The sequence below is a fragment of the Barbus barbus genome (genome assembly GCF_936440315.1).
Source record: "Barbus barbus genome assembly, chromosome: 1".
Classification (NCBI taxonomy): Eukaryota; Metazoa; Chordata; class Actinopteri; order Cypriniformes; family Cyprinidae; genus Barbus; species Barbus barbus.
In genome coordinates, this window is record NC_136729.1 from 16,252,868 (window position 1) to 16,268,183 (window position 15,316).

The 15,316-nt window shown below is 38.3% G+C and overlaps 1 protein-coding gene across 1 annotated transcript in view; it reads left to right on the top strand.

The window, feature by feature from the left end:
* LOC306869947 (tubby protein homolog) overlaps positions 1-15,316 on the top strand; it is a gene marked incomplete at its 5' end in the record, with an annotated part of 93,654 nt that overhangs the window by 11,317 nt on the left and 67,021 nt on the right. Inside the window, 2 exons of the mRNA XM_079416915.1 lie at positions 14,014-14,020; positions 14,280-14,331. Of these exons, the coding sequence (XP_079273041.1) occupies positions 14,014-14,020; positions 14,280-14,331 (59 nt within the window). The remainder of the gene's footprint in view (positions 1-14,013; positions 14,021-14,279; positions 14,332-15,316) is intronic.

A 15,316-nucleotide genomic window follows, 5' to 3' on the forward strand; every position in this document is an offset into this window, starting at 1 on the left:
CCTTTTTGAAGCTCAGTTAGCTCAGAACAAATGGTAGCAATAACCCTTTCCAACATTGAGCGTCGTGCCTCTAGGCAATTGTGCACTGTTGCTATAGAGATCAAAGATAGAGCAAGCATGTGTTGGCAGATGTTAGACGTTACTTAACGTTTGTTCAACCACAAATGAAAACTATCAACCTCAAGTCTCTTATGCATATTAGAATGATTTCTGAAGAATCATGTGACACTGATGATGGTGGCCTAATGGCTGCTGAAAATTTAGCTTTTTCATGTTTGTTCCATATTGAGGTCAGTTTTGCTTTTGCATGTCAAAGCGAATGAGATGTGTGAGCCACAGTGGAAGGGAAGTTTATTGGTCATACATGTTTGGAACCTCATGACTGTGAGTGAATGATTACAGAATTTACATGAATCTTTTAAATGCAGTAGTGAATAGTCTGTTCATACTCGGTTCCCCAAGGAACATCTCTGGCTTATTAGCCATGTCGTAGCTCTCTCTAGAGCTGAAGTGTGTTTCTAATCTGGGCATATTAACCTGAAGCTCTGCTCCACTAAATGAATTGAATGAGGGTGCAGGTGATTTGGGATAAAGCCTTGACATCATTAAGAGATCTAATGTAGACCTCTTGTTGAATTATCACCAGTCTGACAGAAAATAATACAGTGTTGACAAAATAACTACATTATGCATAGCACATCACACATGTTTAATGCAGTAGCGCAGTTCAATAAATATACAAATCTCACCTGAGCATTTGTGTAATGATCCAGTGTGGACCTTAAGGGTGAAGGCTGTTTTTGACATTAAATTGATTTCGGTATTAAACTGCTCCATAAATATCTGATCGTGTGTTGTAAAGAAAGTAAGTACAAAGCTGAGAAGCGTAATAACAGAAGTAAAATTAATCTTTTCTTACTGTCAGGAAGATGTAGTGATGTTTCTTTTTAAGATATTTCTGTCTTAAGTTAATATATTTCATTCTATTTGAAGTGTCTGTTTGCATTCTCATTGGCTGTTATTAATTTTAATAATAAATGTTATAAAATATAAGATATTAAAGTTTTTGATTCAAACCTCATTTTCTTTTGTATACTTGAGTGATCAAATTCCTTTAAATAATACATTTTTAATTAAATGAACTGCCCTACAGAAGATTTTGTAATACTCAACTATAGCATAGAGAATTGTTGACAAAAGGAATTTGAGATTTGTCTTGGACTTATCAAAATATCTACTAGGCTATAATATAATTAAACATTTAAATGTTCCTTGCAAATAAAGCAGAAGACACTGATACTTTTGAACAGTCATCAACACAGAAATAGGTTTTTTGCTGCTAGATGGTGTAGTTACGCTTTCTACCAGCAGAAGCTAATGCAGCCATGCTAACCAAACCTTGATCCTGTGGCCATGAATTAGTCATCTAGACTAGATAGGGTGCAGAACAATTGGAGTTAAGGACTGTCTATTCTTTTTAAGTGTCATGTATTTTTCTTCGCTTACACCTCCAGTGTCTGTCTCTTTTATGTTGAGTAATCTGTGAATGAGATCTAAATGTCACCCTATAGATGGGTCTGTTCAGGCATGAGCTGTTATTTCAGTCATTGGGAATCGATGCAGACCATCAGCCAACATTTCTCGTACTTCCTCTTTGCCATTCCCTCTCTCTTTCTCCTCTTCACCACATGAAGATTTACTCCTCGGTTTGGAATAAAGACTCCTCTGTTTGTATAGACCCTCCTCTACAAACTGCCCAGCTGCCCATCTGGGATTTCCAGCCACTGCTAATGCAATCTCAATTAGATGTCAGTAAATATTTATCTTCACAATTGTGGCCGTAATCACAAAAGGTCTGTATCTCATTGAGAACCGCTGCCGTCTCACTGGTTTTTAATGAAGAGGTCATCAGATTGTTTTAAATTAGAACTGATGGGCTTGAAATCACTTGTGCTTCTGTGATCTAGTTTTTGCCTGAATCTCTGAGCTATTGACATAAAAAGAAGAGACAGAAAGCCTTGAAGAGTATTATGGAGTTAAATTTTTTGTGGTGGTTTCTTGTGATTTTAATGTAATTTTGTGAACCTAACCTATACGTCTCTGAGCTCATTAAAACAGTAAAACCTTGCGATTGGTTTAGAATAGCGGGCAGAAGCAGGAATATATAATGTAATCAAAGAGGACGTCAGGTTGTGTCTTCAGATGTGCTGCCTGCAGAGCACTCAAGATGAGCATGAGAGACTCTTCACCTCCCTATGTCTCCCATATGTCTTCCATATGCACAATCACCATCTTATTTTAAATAGTTGGTCCAGAAGTCCAAAAACTTATTTTGCTAGTAGAACCACATTTGGGAAAAATCACAGACCTCTCATTTGATTTTACAAGTCAAATCTTTTTAAGGCCCTGCGTGATCCAATTGATTATTTTTATTCAATTTTACAGATTTTACTGTTAATTTTCTGTTGCTTTTAAAAGTAGTAGCCTATGTGATGTTTTTAATAAAACTTCTATACCATCATTTATAATATACAACCACATCAAATTATAAGTCTATGTTTACATAGCACATTTAAAGCAATTCTATTACTTTTAAATGTTGACCCTTCCTAAAAAAACAAACTCTGAGAAAAAAACAAATACAAATATGAAAGTAAAACAGGTCAAATTTTAAAATAATAATAAAGATTTTATGACTTCTACAGCAGTTTAATTTTAAACAAACTGGGCCGTAAAAATCACAATCTTAAAATCAGTTCTAAACGCAACTGATAGCCAATGCTGAATACAAAAAAGTAAAAAATAATATATTGAAAATACATTTAATTCATGCTATTTCATACATTTATTTTATACTAAGTATAGTTCTCAGGACTTACTGATATAAAAATTATAATTAAACTTTATTTGGAGTACTACCTATGCACAGTGTACATTTCTTAATATTACGCCTTAAGCGTTTTAATGTCATTATTGATGAGGATTGTATGATCTTTGAATAATATCGGTCTTTAAATGGAAAAAGTATGCTTGCTATAGTTCAAATATACTTCAGTATATCTTTAGTTGGACTTCAGCACTAATTCTGCAATTAAAGTGCCCCTATTATGGGTAATGAAAGGTTCATATTTAGTTTTTGGGAGTCCCAAACAATACGTTGACATGCATGCAAGGTCAAAAAACACTTTCATTGTCTTATAATATGCATTTTGCTCATGACTCCCAAACGATTCGCTCAATGATTCATTTTTATATAGATTTCAAAATGCAGTTACAGCCAGCGAGAATCAAGGCTTCGTCAGGACAGCATTCTTGTAATGCGCGGAGAAGATAAATTAATTACACAACGTTTTAATATGAAGAGGTGCTCTTTGGTTTTTAACTGCAATAACACATATTCTCACTCACAAAATCACAGTTTCTCACAAATTCTCACTCACCAAAGACACTGACTGCTGCTTTTTATCTAACATATTTCCCGTTATGAATTATGATACCGCTTGGTTCGTTGGTCCATTGGGTCGGATTGCTTTCTCACCACGAGCGAACAATCGAGCCAATCGGTACGTTTGTTTGGTCCGCTTTTGGTGCGCACTCGAGTGCAATTACTGCATTCACAACTGCCCACACGAACTGCACCAAGAGGGACAACGAACTCTAGTGCAATTCAACCGAACTAAACGAAGCAGGTGTGAAAGCACCCTTGGACTTTAAGTATTCCAGTTTAGTATACTAAAAGTACAATTGCAGGGTATTTTCATTAAGTAGCCTAATATGCAAATGTATTTGCTGTATACTGAGCATTAAACAAATGTATTTCAAATACATTTGAGTATATTTGTTTTTCACATAGGGCAGAACTGGTGAATTGTGACTTTATTTATTTATTTACTGCCATTTGATACAGTCAAGATACACTGTCAATGACAGTGTCATTTGATCAGAATAAGAAAGAAAGATCTTACACGCACACACACACTCACTCACACACACAAGCAGTGTGGATTTATGTTCATTCATCAGCGACCGTTGGCACCTCGTGTCCTGCATGGCTGATGGACTCTTTGCATTATTAACAAAGCTCTTCATACTCTGGCTGTGCAGCTGCCTGCATGCTGGCCTTGGCAATGCTAGCTAGCCCCATACTACACAGAGACCCCCTGTCATAGCCCCTCTCAACACTGAAGCGCTACAGTGCATCAAAACATCCAATATCTACTTAGCATTTGTGCCAGTGTTACACTTTATTGACTCTTTTTGGGACTCGGCCAATCAAGTTAGCAGAGTGCGCGTGCTGTTAGCACAACTTGATGGTGGGCTACATAATTTTAGGAACGGTGGCCGTAGATTTCACTAATGGATCTGCAATGAGCTCAGTATATTGTGACTTCAAACGGCTTGCAGCACCATCAAATATTTACCAGCAGCCATGCTGCTTTTCCACCTGCTCTCCCTCTGCTGGAGCGTAGCGGAGTGCGTATGATCCAGCAGCATCCCACCATGTTAGCTGTTTTTGACCGCTGCTAGGATGAATGTTGACCTCGGCCCTCCTGCAGGGACAGTTTGCAGATCTCTGATGAACGTTATTGGCCACCGAATAGTATCAGTTTCTTTTTTTTGAACACCAGATGAAAGCAGGTCAGACGTCTGTCTGATCTTTGCCTTCAGTTCTATTCTATATCTATGCATGAACAGCTTGTAACACTCCTAAGAGAAAGGAAAACTTGAAATCGCATCATATGACCCCTTTAATGCATGGTTATTTCCTAAAGTAATGTGCTGTAGTTTTACTTGATTTCTTGCTGATTTTACTTATATTCAGATACTTTTAACTGGCAAAAACAGCACACACACAAAGCGCCAAGATCGTTTTACTGGTCAGGGAAGAGAGTGTGCCTGAGCCGTGCACTAAATCAACATGACTAAGTGTGGCACTAAGAAAGATGAGGGAGTCCAGAGGAGAGATGAAGAAGCTGATATACAGTAAAACAGAATATGCTTCAGGCTGCATGAGGATATTACAGAGAAACACGACAGCTTACAGGAGTGCGCTTGAGACAAATATGGAAGGACAAATTATTTAAAGCCATACAGGAAGCTGAAGAACATTGTTTTTCATTTAGATTAAAGACGCCACTGCATCATGTTTGTTTAAAATGAGCAAAACATTGCTTACAAACTGCAGAAGAAGTCATGCATCGTTTTTGAACTCCGAATATGATTTTAGCATTAAAATACAACGTCCACAATTTTGATGAGTTCATTTACCTTTGTTTTCGGCGGTGGCTAATGAAGGTGGTGTGATAATGCTGATATTAAAATATGTATATGAAGTCGGATCCTGATTTAGCTGAGTGAAGTACCAGGGGGACCAAAGAAAAAAAGCGGAAAGCCAATAAACAAAGACAAAATGGTGTGCTGAGTTTGGATTCAGCATGTTAAATCAAAGACAATTACAACTGCGCTGCTCTGTCCCATGTTAATGAGCCCAGCGCTGAATGAAAGGATGAATAAATCATGGCTCAGAAAACGCATTTGAGGCTCCCGCTTTTCAGAGCCTCGTGTGTATCTGTGTGTGTTGATGGACCAGCAGAGCATCGCGACAAACATCAAAGCAGCTAGACAAAAGGGATTCACTCTTATATGTTCTCCCCTTCTTAGGGCTGTTTGTAAGGTTATAATGACAGTGGTCTGAAAGAGAGAGAACAAGCGAGAGGAGAGAGAGAGAGAGAGAGAGAAAAGGGAGGGAAAGAGGCAGTCGGTACGAGGTGCAGTGAGCGAGAGCCACAGTACACAGAGCAGCGTATAAGATGATGATGATGATGAGAGACACACAGTGAAGGTGAACGGAAGAATAAAGCACAAGGGATTGTGAACAAACAGAAAGAAAACAGCACATGCCGAGGGAACTGGAGTCACAGCGAAGCTGCTGAGTCCGGCTCATGATGAAAAGGATCCGCTGCGGACTGCAAGCAGGAGCTGTGTGAATGGAAGAGACTGTAGATCTGTAGATAGCGGAGACAGAAGTGCAGGGGATGGTTGGGGTGCATGGGCTCTGTTGTTGGCATCGCTGCTGCTGTCCTACTCTACTGCCGCTACCCTTCCCCCTGCGCTCTGAACCACTTCAACACACACAGATATGAGCTCCAAACACTCGTCTGACTGGATCCCTTACAGGTACATCTGTTTGTTGGTGAGAGAGTGAGCTTGTGTGTTTGGTTTTGAGAGGATAGGTGTCTTTGATGGGGGAAAGAGGATGATGAATGGATAATGAGAGGATCGCGGACCGGGCTGCAAAAGGTGACAAAGGTGATTCTCTTGTCCTTGTCTGTACTCTCGTGTTTCTCATGCTGCTAGTTGAGTGCTCAGAGCTAGTTTGTGATTGTCCGGTTGTGTAGTTGCTGCTGAAGTTTTGTTTATATCAGATTGTCTGACATTAAAATTTATTACTGGGCTAAGCAATGAAGATGGCCCTACCGGAGCTAGTTGACGTAACGGTCACTGCTGCATTGTCACTATACCTTGTCTATGTTTGTTTCTTATGCTCAACCTACCCTGGAGGGTCTAAGACTGTCTCTATGGGAGTGTGTTTTGATTGTGAAGATCTGCCCTCTACCACACCCCAGTTTCCTGTGTGTGAGGTCTGTGATTTGTGACCTGAATGGATTTGAGAAATCTAACGAGCTTTGGCACTAGAGGAGCTCAAGGGAACCGTAATGGAAAGAGAGGCATACATGAGTCATTTGTTTTAACTAAACTTGTAGAAAAGAAATAATAAATTATATCTCTCACTTGTTTGTTGTAGTCAGTAGTGGCATTAAAAGGAGAGTGATTTGAACCTTTCAAAAGTAACACGGCAGTAACACTTTACTTAAAGCCTTTATGGATAATGCATTATAAAAGTAGTTTTAATTAATTATGCATTGTAATGCACCTTATGATGCATTGTGCAATCTCATGAATAATTGTAACCACAGTTAATATATTATAACACTTATCAATTCATTGTTACAATATGCATTTTAAATTTGGCTATAATTGAAAAAGGCTGATCTAATTGATAACACATTGCACTCTTGCATATTGTACCTTAGAGCTATGGTTGAACAGTTGAATTACTCATATGTGAAATTCAGGCAATGATTTCCATCCAAAAAAGAAAGTAGGTCAATAATTAGAGAAGCAGCAGTAGGGCGATTTGCTATTAAGTGTCTTGCTTTCAGGCAGACTGATAATGCCTTCGTGATGGTAGGCAATATTCTTATGTTTGACACCCCCTACAGTACTAAAAGACTAGGGAAACAAATGGCAGTGAGCACAGGAAGTGAATGTGGCCTTCCCCCATGTATCCCTCAGTCAGCAGCGCCGTTGGGCCCTTCATGGCTTTTTTTTCCTTGTGTAATGAGCATCTCCTCCCTGCAGAACGGGCTTGCTATGAAAAATGAATTGCGCTTAGAGATCACGCTGGTGTAACTGAAGTTGCCTCAGCTGGACCTTCTGCATCACAAACACTAATCTCACAGCCCTGGCCAGTTTATTAGAGAGGCAGTCTGCTCTGGTTGGTCACAGACCCTACATGGACACACACACACACACACACACACACAGAGACACACAGCTCACTGGCAGTTAAGGACCTTGTTATTCACAAACAGGGATATATAAGTACCATTGCCTGTTTTCCATTTGAACACTGTCATGCTAGTGTGCACGTACATAAACAAATGCTGTTTTTTTTAATACTGCCATGGTCTGTCAGAATTTTACCCTGATCAGTCAAATGTCCTCTAAAAAAGTAGTAAATTCCAATGTTAAGCTTGGAAGAAAGTTAGAATTCAGAGTTTATATCTCGCATTTCTGACTTTTTTGGTATTTTTTTAGTCTATGGTGGAAACTGGATTTCATAATTGATGGATAGTTTCAAGTTAGATTTTTTTCCACTGTCAAAAATGTCCTTGGAAATGTAAAAAAAAAAAAAAAAAAACCTGTTGGAGGCAATTTTTCCATGTAGAGTTTCTGCTTTTCTGTTGTTGTCCTGTGACACACTCAGTGAATTGCAGCAGATAGTTGTGAAAAGACTGGATCAAAATAAGAGTCTCATTGCAGGCGGAAAGAACCAAGAAAGAAAGATGCGGAAAGATGTGACGTGAAGAAGAAAAGACTTACATAACTATAGAAATTCTTTAAAGCTATCTCGAAAGTGTGACTGACCTTCATTCTTGATCTGTGCAGTAGAGTAGTGTAAAGAAATATGTAATCATTCCTACCGCCTAAAGAAAAAAATTTGAATGATTGTCTCTCATTGGCCTGATTAGCTAAGTCCTCAAAACACGTCTTATTTAGCGGTACAGTATTGCAGGATTTGTAGATTATATTTAATAGTTTACACTTTGCAAAAACGTTTTCAATTAGTTTTAAAAGGTAACATTACATTCTTAAGGACTCTACACTTACGTTTCTTTTCAGGAGCACTAGTGCTTCTACTTAAAGAAACATAAATAAATAAATTAGGAACACCTTCTGATCAATGACAGAAATTAACCTTACTATTATAAGGTGATTTTTGACTCCTTATAATGAAGTATTTTTTTAACCTTTGTATTCATTTTTAACTTTATTAAATGTATGTCATATGTTGTGCCAAAAATAGATTTATTAACTTTTTGTAAAAACAAACATTAATTAAACAATAAATTCATTTTAAAATAATAAGATACAACCAGGAAGACCTGAAATCAACATCAACAATTAATCTTTGCACGGAACAGAAGAGCACAAATGTGGAATATTTACAGACATTTAACAAGACTCAGAGGTGGCATTAATACATTTAATAAAAACAATGTTATGAGATTGAATATAGAAACATTAAACAATTAAAATTTATACTTTAAAAATGAAACTCCCAGTAGGTGGCAGCAAGTCACTGTCCGTCACTGAATCATTCATCTAATCGATTCATTCAAACGGCTGATTCATTAAGGAATGAAGCAAGTGACTTTCTTTATGAATGGGTCATTGAATCATTGACTCACTAGATTTGTTCAAAAACAAAGATTCATTCATAATTGAAACAGCGCTGTTTGCTTGGAGATGCGCAGTGGCTCAGCTGTGACTTTATTTCATCAACAAAATAGTTCTGAACAGATCAGACAAGTGTTCCTAAAATGTAAGTCGCTTTATATTAACTTTTGAATAAACTTTGAACATTTTGGACTTCTGGGGAAGTCGTGGCCTAATGGTTAGAGAGTTGGACTCGTAATCCAAAGGTTGTGGGTTTGAGTCTCGGGCCGGCAGGGATTGTAGGTGGGGGGAATGAATGTCCAGCGCTCTCTCCACCCTCAATACCACGACTGAGGTGCCCTTGAGCAAGGCACCGAACCCCCAACTGCTGGACGCTGCAGCATAAATGGCTGCCCACTGCTCTGGGTGTGTGTTCACGGTGTGTGTGTGTTCACTGCTGTGTGTGTGCACTTTGGATGGGTTAAATGCAGAGCATGAATTCTGAGTATGGGTCACCATACTTGGCCATATGTCACGTCACTTTCAAATCAATAATGTATAAATCTGTTGTATAAATTCAATTTCACATTTGCAAACTCTATATAATCATTGTTCATCTCACAAACTTCTATTTTAGTGAACGAAGCTCTCTACACTGCACACTGAATCTATTATTTACATCGTCTCTACACTTTGTTTGTTACAATGAATGACAAACTGCAGTCTGCTTTCACGATCTGTGCTGTGAGCAGCAGCATGCGCAGCAATAGAGAAGCATTGCCATTGGCTGCAGTCTGCTCTTGATGGCCAATCAAAGATGACATTTCCCAGCAAACCATAGACACAAATATCCCGCTACATTTTGTTTAGTCTGCACTGCACTACGGTTTATGCAGAACTGGGTTCACTTTTGTAGTCTTTTGAATGGATAAAATATAGAAAAAACTTTAATTTTCAAATAAATCTGACCAGTTGGAAATGAAACGCCGTCTCCCCTCGAAATTCACTCCCCGGACTCCGTCCCCCCGCATCCCCCCCCATTTCCAGCCCTGGTTATCACTCACTCTCAAAATCTTTTTTTTCTATGCAATATAAAAAAGCAGAAGAAAGGTGAACTTAATTTAAGATATTCTCTAAAAACGGGCCTTGTCTGATGTCAGATTTTTTTAGACATTTTTGCTTTGTATTTTGTTTTGATGAATGAAAATTTGCAGTTAAAAGTACAGCATGCAAATCAGCAAATGTTATTTTCAGATTCCATTACACACATACAGTTAAACGCCCACATGCATATACACAGATTAATGACACACAAAGTGAATTGTCACTGTCATCAGTGAAGCTTGATGGTGAGGGAGAGAAATTCTACCGCACATTGCAGGCAGCTGTCAGAACATATCAATTTATCTCTCATTTCTTGTTGACCCTCATTATAACCGCTCTGTTTATGTCATTATCTGCCAATCTGATGGGAACAGACACCCTTGACTGCTAACATTATGCACTTCGCTTTGTGCATGTGTGCATTTATGTATTTTAGCTTTAGAAAGGAGTTCACAAATGTGTGTCAAAAAGCATTGCTTTTTCTGTATCCTGAGGTTTGAGTAAGTGTGTGAGTTACTGAATAGGTGTCTGTATTTCTGAATGAGTATGTGTTCGTGGGCATGTATCTTCGTGCCCATGTGCATGTGTGATAAAAATGGTGTCAGTGTCGGCAGTCAATAGAGAGTGAGATTTCTCAGGTTTAAATAGGAAAGTAGAGATTCTGAGTTCTTTGCAGCTAGACACTGGAATATCCATCCGAGCGAGAGAGGGAGAAAAAGTCACGAGTATAATCCTCCTGAAAAGACAAGCTTAGATCAACATGAATTTCTGTGTTGGTCCAGGCTGTTTAGTACTGGTTTGGTTAGAAATATTTTGTAACTGTGTGTCTGTCTTTCTGTCCGTTCGTCTGTCGTCTTACTTATTCCTAAATGACAATAATTCAGCTATGTCTATTACAGCATAGTGTGAGTAGCACGTATTTTGCAGTTGGGGGTTCGGTGCCTTGTATGTGTATGTATGTGTGTATATATATATATGTAGGGAAAAAATTATTTGATCCACTGCTGATTTTGTATGTTTACCCACTGACAAAGAAATGATCAGTCTATAATTTTAATGGTAGGTTTATTTGAACAGTGAGAGACAGAATAACAACAAAAAAATCCAGAAAAACGCATTTCAAAAAAGTAACAGGTAAGGAGCTGAGATTAGAAGCACTTTCTTAAAGGGAGAGCTCCTAAATCGCAGTTTGTTACCTGCATAAAAGACACCTGTCCACAGAAGCAATCAATCAATCAGATTCCAAACTCATCGCCATGGCCAAGACCAAAGAGCTGTCCAAGGATGTCCGGGACAAGATTGTAGACCTACACAAAGCTGGAATGGGCTACAAGACCATCACTAAGCAGCTTGGTGAGAAGGTGACAACAGTTGGTGTAATTATTCGCAAATGGAAGAAACACAAAATAACTGTCAATCTCCCTCGGACTGGGGGTCCATGCAAGATCTCACCTCGTGGAGTTTCAATGATCATGAGAACGGTGAGGAATCAGCCCAGAACTACACTGGAGGATCTTGTCAATGATCTCAAGGCAGCTGGGACCATAGTCATCAAGAAAATATTTGGTAACACACTATGCCGTGAAGGACATAAACCCTGCAGGGCCCACAAGGTCCCCCTGCTCAAGAAAGCACATGTACAAGCCTGTCTAAAGTTTGCCAATGAACGTCTGAATGAGGAGAACTGGTTGAAAGTGTTGTGGTCAGATGAAACTAAAATCCAGCTCTTTGGCATCAACTCAACTCGCCATGTTTGGAGGAGGAGGAATGCTGCCTATGACCCCAAGAACACCATCCCCACCGTCAAACATGGAGGTGGAAACATTATGCTTTGGGTGTGTTTTTCTGCTAATGGGACAGGACAACTGCACCAGGACGATGGACGGGGCCATGTACCGTCAGGGCCAGGGCACTGAGGGTCATGGATGGGTATTCCAGCATGACAATGACCCAAAACACACGGCCAAGGCAACAAAGGATTGACTCATGAAGAAGCACATTAAGGTCCTGCAGTGGCCTAGCCAGTCTCCAGACATTAATCCCATAGACAATCTGTGGAGAGAGCTGAAGGTTTGAGTTGCCAAACATCAGCCTCAAAACCTTAATAACTTGGAGAGGATCTGCAAAGAGGAGTGGGACAAAATCCCTCCTGAGATGTGTGCAAACCTGGTGGCCAACTACAAGAAACATCTGACGTCTGTGATTGCCAACAAGGGTTTTGCCACCGAGAACTAAGTCATGTTTTGCAAAGGAGTACATTACTTATTTCACTCATTAAAATGCAAATCAATTTATAACTTTTTTTTAAATGCATTTTTCGGGATTTTTTTGTTGTTATTCTGTCTCTCACTGTTCAAATAAACCTACCATTAAAATTAAAGACTGATAATTTCTTTGTCAGTGGTAGGGATGTAATGATTAACCGCGAGCCACTTGAAAATCGATTCAAATATGTGACGATTCAAATCGGTTGAGATGCTAAACAAATCGAGTTTCAATTAGGGATAGGAGTTTATATGAATGTATGTCTGAGGGGAACTTGCTGTCTTTAGAAAAGTTTAGATGGTATTTTTTTTTCTTTTCATCTTGCCTCTGTATAATGCATATTGAAGTTCGTAAGTGCAGCGCTGCTTTGTTTACAGCAGAAACCAAGGAAACGCTTTAAGCGCCACCTGCTGGCAGAAAGTGAATCTGTGTCTCATTCAGCTCGTCTGCTGGTTCTGTTTTATGCAGATATTTCTTATGTATAGTTTCACAAAAGTCAGACCATTCTGTTTTTGCATCAGATTTCGAAATTTTACAATCTAATTTAGATTAAAAATGTATGCAGCATCTTTGTTTGGATCATGATTAAAATGCAGTGGTTGCCTCTAAATTTAAATGGAAAGCCTTATTTTTGTTTATATGAAGAGATTTCTTTTATTTGTGTTACTTATTTATTTGATTTGGGGTTTGTTTTAAAATTTCAATTTAGTTTTGTTATTTACATTTGCTAATTAACAAAATGTAAATATAATGTAAATGCTTTTATCCAAAAACGACTTACAAATGAGTACAATCTTTGTTCTTTTTATCATTCTATCAATCAGCCTATCTATTGTCTGTCTATCTATCAGTCTGTCATTTCATCTATTTGTCTAAATATTTATGAAAATGAGAGCGTCTGATTAGCATGTTTGTTTGTGTTTTATAATGTCATCAAAGAAATTAGTAAATACATTTCTAATTATAAATAAACACCTGTGGTGTTCTGAACCTAAACTGCTGTAAATCTTTTTTAATGATTTCTTTATTGTCTAATGACATCCAGAGAGGAGGCAAATCAACATGGACAGCAAAGATAGCAGAATTCTTCATTTCTTTACAGTGTTTGTAACTGTGCATCTCAATATTCTGATCGATTGTAAAATACGTTCCTATCAAATGTTAAATCCAGCACCCTGGTTGTGCTTTACAGATTACAGCGCACAAATAATTTTCCACACTACCCTTGATCTGTCACACTTCTTCTCTCCGCATGACCCACCACAGCCACAGAGGAAGCCCTCTATTGCCATTTAATTAACACCGCTTTCGGCTCCGCAATAACAGGCGGCAGAAATGCATAAGGAGGTCTGGAGTGAATGTGTCATAGCTGATTAAAGAGAACGAGAGGAGGGACAGGCAGAGCACAAAGGCCTCACCAAAGACCTCCCTCCTCACAGGACCTGAAAGAGCACAATGAGTCATATGCATGATCAACACAGCAGCACTGTCTGATGTGTGTATGCACTTATATACTGTTTTGCCCATATTTTAGGTTTAGTGACTAGTAAATAGAGAGCGATGGCTGTGATTTTATTTATATGATAATACTAGAGTTGCTTTTTCAATAATGCATGAGCTAAGATATGTTTCATACTGAAGATTTACGGTACGTCATATCCTGCGCAGCAGAATTTTTACTGAAGGACATGAGCAGTAAGGAATTACATCTGTAAAGATCGCCTTTGGTTAAATCATTGATAGGTTATATTTTTCTTTTACTGAATGCTTCTCTTGACACTGGACTATCTTTGTATACACAAAAGGACCTCTAGTAAGTTTGAATCGTATCTCTGTTGGCGCTTCTCTCGCTGTGGCACATCTTTTTTGTGAGGTTTCCCCATTAATCTTGTTTTGTCCTCCTGCAGCACCTTGGATGATGAGGGCACGAACCTACGACAACAGAAGCTGGACAGACAGGTGAGTCTTCCTTTGGTTTCTTTTCAGCACTGTGTGCAGAAAGTTCTGCTCAAAGGAAATCGGATAAATCAAATAGAATGAACAAAAGAAAAAACAGGCAGAAACAGAACAATGAGAGATAAACCATTCATTGAGGAATCACATCACGGAAACATATTCTCAAGACAGTTTAAAGAAAATGCCTTTGATAAGATTCCATATGCCAGCAGTCCCTTTGCTTTACATTATGAGCTGTTACTTCAATAGACTTGCCCCATATAGCTTTGAAAACGTATGCCAAGATTGATTCTTTCAGTTAGCCAGACTCGTTCCTCTGTGGTCTTCATTAGTCTTGTAGTTTGCATGTCTGGCTGTTTGTACATTATCCTGCTCATTATTATACATCTATACAGCTATTTAGCAAAAATAAATAAATAAATACTTGGACATAAAATTTTCATTAAAGTTGAAAGTTTTTTAAATATATAGATTAGTTAGAATTTTACACTAAGAAAAATAGTCCATTAATACCTACAGTAGAAAGCCTAGCAACAAGACAAACACCCCCGTTGTGCCACAGGCATCCCGAGTTCGAATCCCGACTCGAGGACCTTTCCCGATCCCACCCCCTATCTCTCTCCCAATTCGCTTCCTGTCAGTTCTATTCTGTCCCATCATAATAAAGGCAAAAATGCCAAAAATAAGGATTTTTTGATGAGTAGAAAGTTCAAAAGAACAGCACTTGTTTGAAATATATACTGTGATTTCTTTTAACAGTTTGAATGTCTTTACTGTCACTTTTGAGAAGTTTAATGCATTCTTTACGGTGGCCGGGAAGTGCAAAACAAATCACGATTCTGAAAACAAAATAACAAATTACAAATGCAAATGCAAATCTAAAAAACAAAATAACAATTCAGAAAACACAACAACAATTCTGAAAACATTATAACAATAAGAAAACACAATGACAAATCAGAAAACAAATGAACAAATCAGAAAACAA